Source organism: Agelaius tricolor, unplaced genomic scaffold (assembly GCF_023055355.1).
Source record: "Agelaius tricolor isolate 1412-34295 unplaced genomic scaffold, bAgeTri1.0.p SCAF_26, whole genome shotgun sequence".
NCBI lineage: Eukaryota > Metazoa > Chordata > Aves > Passeriformes > Icteridae > Agelaius > Agelaius tricolor.
The window spans coordinates 7,967,354-7,973,465 of NW_027269286.1; the positions used below are offsets into that span (position 1 = coordinate 7,967,354).

Here is a 6,112-nt window from a genome sequence, read left to right on the forward strand (position 1 = left end):
TACGTACCATAGGAAATGTCAATATAATCAACATTTTTGATTCCTGTTTTATGCACCTTTCTCTTGATGTATAAATATATGTACACAAACACAAGCTACTGTCCTTTAGTAAGGCAGCTTTAACAAGGGGTAAACATTTGAGCCCACACCCATAGAGCCTGACTCAATGTCTCAGCCAGAGCAGAAAGCAAAGTGCTTGGGTGGCTGCTGATGCAAAGACATCGGCACAGCACAGACGTTTCCACTGATGAACAGAGCTTCACTTGCTTTCCTAAAATCACACCAGTCCCCACCTGTGAAGGATCGAGCTGGAAGAGCTCAGACCACGCAGTGACAAGCAAAGGCTGGCTCTGTCACCCCAGCCTCCCTCCCACCCAGCATGAGAAGATTTAGAGCTAAATCTGCAGAGGTATTGCCAGAGACCAACGATGGGCAAGACTAAAAGTAGCTCCTTCCCACTGCATTTCCCAGCACAAAATACTTTTGTTGACCTGTGAAGACCTCTATGCTCTGTAGCATGAAATCCATGAACAGAAGCCTCTGAACATCACAAAACCTTTATTAGTGTTTATCAGTGATACAGATTACAGGAACCAAAGGCAATTAAATAACACTTAAGTTGACCACAGACTCAAGAAATACAAGTCACATTTGGCAAGGCAAACTTCTCAGTACACTGGATTGCTTGGGTTATTATTACACTGTGAAAGAGGAATTTCCCTTACAAGATTCTACATATTCAGGATATTATTATTAATATTAATTGTTATTACTGTGTCTTTCAGACAGCTCCTTTGGCAAGAATTCCCATTTTTAAGTATTTATTATATAAAAATATAACGAATTTTCATTATGTACAAACATTACATTACACAATGTACAGGTTAAAAACACTACAAAAAATGGCAGGCCGTGGGTAAACCAAAAGCAAAACAAAAAACCCCAATGTAGAAAATATGAAAAGAAATTTAAATACTGCACATTTCATAAAAATTACATTAACTACAAACAATTTTTTTTGTTTGCAAATATCAAACAGTACTGATCTGATTGGAAATCTTTCCCAAACGACTTCATTTTTAAGGCACATCTTGCATATTTACACATACGACACTGGATCTGGTCAATAACTTAAAGGCTCTCGGGAGTGACCTAGTTGTGTGCGCAGGGAGGGGTGCACTCGAGGGGGAGCACTCTGGGCTACGCCTTCTCAGTTGTCTCAGTCTGGGGGCCCAGGTATCTAGTTGAGGGGGCTGGGAACAGGGGCACCCCGATCTCCTGAAGGTCGGGGAGCCGTGCAGGGCGCGGCGGGGAGAGGAGTGTGATCGTCCGGTCAAAGTCCCTGTGCAGCACCTTCTCATAGACGCTCTGAAGCCCCACTGTTTTGGGCAGCTGGGCTTGATAAAAGTTGTCCCTGCGAAGGGGATCCCTGGGCAAGGACGTGCTCTTGCAGAAGGTGGAAAGGGGTGCTGAAGGATATGGAGAGGGGTGAGGGTTGGCTCGGCCACAGGAAGGGCTCCAGCAGCGGTCGGAGTGCCCCAGGATCTTGCATTCAGCTGTGCATGCCCACAGACCTAGAGAGAGATAGGGGAGGAGAAACCTGTCGTTACTGCAGGAATAAATCCACACCATTCACAATCCTTAGAGTTACCAGTCACAGGATGATTCACTGCACCGACGGTGGGAGTGGGGAGGTGATGCTTTACAGCGCAACAAAAACCCATGCTTGGTTAGGTAATGTTCTGTTAGGGACACGCCTCACAATTCTAGCTTTAAGGGAACCTTTTTTCAGGAAAAAAATCTAACCCTACAGCACTTCTGACAAATGCTAATTTGTGCTGGGCTCTCAGTGCAGAGAGGAACCAACACCTAACAACAGCCTGCTCCAAGGAGATGGGCAGTTTGAGCCATGCAGCCAGAGTCTGGCTTCCCCTTCCAGCTGCCCTGCCTGATCACTGTGCCCCAGGGATGGGTCCCTTCATCCACCCCCCCATCCATCCATCTTTCTGTCTGATGTCCAGTGGGGAGCAGGGGCAGAGCCCTTACCGTTCTGCATGTGTGTGATGAGATCTTTCTTCAGGGCATCTCCGCTGATATCCGAGTCGCTGTCGTTAAAATCACTGTCGCCTTTGCCGCTGTCTTTGCCACTGAACTTCTCTGCCTCCCGGCCGGAGATGGTGTTGAAGGAGTGTCCCTTCCAAATGGCCACAGGGGGAGCAGGCTCCTTGTTGTAGCTCGGAGTGGCAGCAAAACCCTGCTGGTGGGGAGGAAAATCAAAGAAGACATGAGGGAGGGAAGTGGTGAAAAGTAAACCAACGTTAACTGCACCTCTGCCGCTAATTCACATCCTCCAAGACACCCCCCCAACCCTTTGCCCCACTTCCCTCTGGTGGGATCTTACCTCCCCACTCTGTCCCCTCAGCCTCTTCTGACCCTCATAGAGGCAAGTGCTGTCACTGCCACTCTCAGTGGTGGAGATCTCTTCAGCTGCTGGAGAGGGGTCGGGGCTGGTGAAGGAGGTTTTGCTGGGAAAGGTTCGGACCTCAAACATATTCCCCCTCTGGCTGCCCTCCTCCTGATGGCCCTTCTCCAGGTGGGAGATGTCTATTTGGTCCTTCAGGGCAGTGTTGTTTTTGATGTTATTCCCCTTCTTGCGCCTGTTGCAGGTGGTGGCGATGGTGATTATAGCCACCAGGAGGAGGGTGCAGCTGCCTGCCAGGACAATGATCACGATCAGAGGGATGTCCCACTGCAAAGCCTTTCCTTCCCAGGAGCTGGGCTTGGCTATGTCTTGGATACTGGACGGAGCAGTGGCGGTCACCAGGAAGTTGACTGTGGCAGTTGTGGCCAGGGGAGGTCTGCCATTGTCTGTCACAGTGAGGATGACCTTGAATAGCTGTCCCAGCTCCTCAGAGAGGTCACCCCTCAGCACAATGTCCCCAGTACTTGGGTTGATGGTGAAGAGGTCTTGCTGGGACTCTTCCAGGAAGGCAAAGGTGAGCTCAGCATTGGCCCCATCATCTGCATCTCGAGCTTTGATTTGGGCCACCAGGGAGTCACGGGAGGTCTTGCTGGACACACCGATTTCCACAGTCCCATTGGTGAGCACTGGGTGGATGATGACAGGAGGGTTGTCGTTCTGGTCCACCATTCTCACTTTGACAACAGTGCTGCTGGAGAGCTGTGGGGAGCCACCATCAGTGGCCTGGATCCTCAGGTCCAGCTGCTTGAGGATCTCATAGTTGAATGTCCTGAGGGCATAGATGGCACCAGTGGCGGGGTCCACCGAGACATAGGTGGAGATGGGGGCCCCCATGACCTGTGTCTCCAGGAGCCGGTAGGTGACCTTACCATTGTGGCCAAGATCAGGGTCACGAGCCACCACGGTGGTGATGTAGGCGCCCGGGGGGTTGTTCTCTGGCACAGCCACCTCGTAGAGGGGCTTGGCGAAGAGTGGCGCATTGTCATTCTCATCGCTCACCCGCACCGTGTACTGGCGGACGGTCTTGAAGGGCGGCGAGCCCAGGTCCTCAGCCACCACGGTGAGGTTGTACTCGGGGATGCGCTCGCGGTCCAGCGCTGCTGTGGTGACGATCATGTAGCTGTCCTCATAGGCCCGCTGCAGGGCGAAGTGGTCGTGCCCACGGAGGCTGCAGCGCACCTGCCCGTTGGCGCCCGAGTCACGGTCCGTGGCACTGACGAGGGCCACAAAGCTCTCGGTGGCCGCCGCCTCGCTGACGTAGGCCACGCCAGCTGCGCTGGCAGCACCACGGAGGGCGCTGATGCTGATGCGCGGGGCGTTGTCGTTGACGTCGGTGAGGCGCACGACGACGGTGCAGGTGGCAGCACGGGGGCTGGCCCCGCGGTCCTGGGCACGCACGTCCAGCTCGTAGGTGCGGGTGCGCTCGTAGTCCACGGCAGCCTCCAAGGTGAGGTGGCCCGAGCGCGGGTCGAGGCGGAAGAGCCGCCGTGCCTCAGGGGGCACCTGGCTGCTGAAGGCATAGACCACCTCACCATTGGGGCCCTCATCAGGGTCAGCAGCATCCAGATCGAGCAGCAGGGAGCCGGGCGGCGCATCCTCAGGCAACTCCACCGTGACTGAGCTCTGGGCAAATGTGGGACTGTTGTCATTGGCATCGAGAACACGGACATGCACGGTGGCTGTGCCTGAGCGTGCTGGGCTGCCACCGTCCTTGGCCACCAGCTCCAGGGTGTAGGAGGGCTGGCGTTCGCGGTCCAGTTCCTGGAGCAGCACCAGGTCGGCACAGCGTGCCCCATCCGCCCGTGTCTGTGCCTCCACACCGAAGTGGCTGTTGAGGGAGACCTGGAAGCTCTGGATGGAGTTGGAGCCCACGTCCTCATCCACAGCCACCTCCAGCGGGAGGCGAGTGCCGGGTGCAGCACTCTCCGACACCTCCAGCGCCATCTGGGCATGGGGGAAGCGCGGTGCATTGTCATTGATGTCACGCACCTCCAGCTCCACGTGCACCAGGCGGTAGCGCTCCCGCCAGCAGCTCACCACGTCGAAGGCCAGGACACACTGCGGGGCTTGGCCGCACAGCCGTTCCCGGTCCAGCCCCGCTTCGCCGATGCTCAGCTGCCCGTCCTCCTCCCGCACCCGCACCAGCGAACTGTTGCTGAACTGCCGCATCAGGCGAAAGCTCATCTCCCCCGGCGCCTTCACCGGCATCTCATCGGCCAGAGTACCGATCACCGTGCCCGGCGCGCCCTCCTCGTCGGTGCGATACCTCACCGTCTTGCAGCGGGACACGGCCAGCAGGCAGGCGGCGGCCAGCAGCCGCAGGGGGCTCATGGCAGCAGCGCGGGGCTCAGCCCGACGGCGCGGTGCGGACGGGACGAGCGCGGGCTCGGGCGGGACACACCGGGAAAGCTCCGCCGCCGTCTGCGCCCCCCGCGCCGCCGCGCCGCCTTTCATAGACGGCGCTATGCAAATGAGCGGGCGGCGGAGCCAATGGGAGGCGGTGCAGCGCGGGCGGCGGGCGGCCCCCGGCGCGCCCCGGGCCGGGCCGGGAGCGGGGTCGGGGGGCGCCCGCCTTTGTTTTCTTTAACTCTGCGGGGTCTTGGGGGGTTCTTTTCTTTTTTCCCCTTTTTCTTCCCCCCCCCCCCCTTCCCCCGCACCGTCGCTATTTCTTTTCCCCCGTTTATTTATTTATTTTTTTCCTCCCTCCTTCCTTTCCTCCCGCTCCCGTCTCTTCCCTCTCTCCGGAGGCGCGGCAGCGGAGCTGGCGCGGGGAGCGCGGAGCGCAGCGCGCGGTGGGGTTTGTTAATCCTGCCGACAAGTCGGGACAGGTGCCGTGCCGTGCCGTGTCGCGGCGTGTCGTGGCATGTCGCGGCGTGTCGCGGCGTGCCGCGCGGGCGGGGGCGCGGGGCGGGCGCGCATTAGCGGGGTGCGGGGGAGCGGCGGGGGCGGCATTCAGCTGCGCCCGGAGTGGTGTGTCACTCGCGTGAGAGCCTGTGATCAGCGCCGTAAGTCGCCTTTCAGGAGGTGTCCCCGCATGCTTTAGTATGCATGTCACCGCCCGAGTTTCTTAAGCCTGGGGCACTAGCAGGCGAGGAGGAAAAAAAGAAAAAAAAAAGTTCCAAATAGGATTTAGCATAAGCTTGAGGAGATTTGGAAAGGTTTCAAAGATCAGGCAGTATCAAAGGCTTATGAAGCCCTCGTTAGCTGTAGAAATATAATAGCATGGCAGGCTATCCCATTCGAGGAACCAATGTCTGTATTATTTCACTATGACAGGCTAAAGGGAGAGAAAGTTGAACAGTTTCCACAGAGGAGTTGGACTAAGTTGAATATAATGAGCAAACGCCACATGTATCCATTATGTCCCTCTATTCATTCCCAATCACTGCCATAACTCTTTGACTAAACGATGATGAGCGCTGAATTACACACAATGCCCTGCTCATATTAAAATACATTTAAGACCTATCCCTCCTGGTGCCCTGTTACGCCTATTCACAGGATTTTCTTTTTGTCCTAATAGGGCCTCTCTGGGAAGCAACACCAGTCTCGTTCCAGAAGAACAAAATAACAGCATGAGGCTGAAACCTGGCACGAACCGGGGGGAACGAAACCATCTGCCCCGCAAGG

At 56.0% G+C, this 6,112-nt stretch overlaps 1 protein-coding gene across 1 annotated transcript; it reads right to left on the minus strand.

Moving 5' to 3' along the window:
• Nucleotides 1-541: 541 nt before the first annotated feature.
• Nucleotides 542-4,918, minus strand: PCDH8 (protocadherin 8). Its single transcript, XM_071448369.1, has 3 exons — nucleotides 2,402-4,918; nucleotides 2,047-2,257; nucleotides 542-1,574 (listed from the first exon to the last, which is right to left on the minus strand). The coding sequence occupies exons 1-3, from the start codon at nucleotides 4,811-4,813 to the stop codon at nucleotides 1,201-1,203; spliced, it is 2,997 nt and encodes a 998-aa protein (XP_071304470.1). The 5' UTR covers nucleotides 4,814-4,918; the 3' UTR covers nucleotides 542-1,200.
• Between the last annotated feature and the right edge of the window lie 1,194 nt (nucleotides 4,919-6,112).

Bases quoted from the DNA above. Each gene is read 5' to 3' on its own strand.
- PCDH8 (XM_071448369.1), bottom strand. From the start codon at position 4,813: ATGAGCCCCCTGCGGCTGCTGGCCGCCGCCTGCCTGCTGGCCGTGTCC. The intron at 2,258-2,401 runs GTAAGATCCCAC...CCTCCCCACCAG, and splicing joins TGAGGGGACAGAGTGGGGAG to CAGGGTTTTGCTGCCACTCC. The intron at 1,575-2,046 runs GTAAGGGCTCTG...ATCTCTCTCTAG, and splicing joins CATCACACACATGCAGAACG to GTCTGTGGGCATGCACAGCT.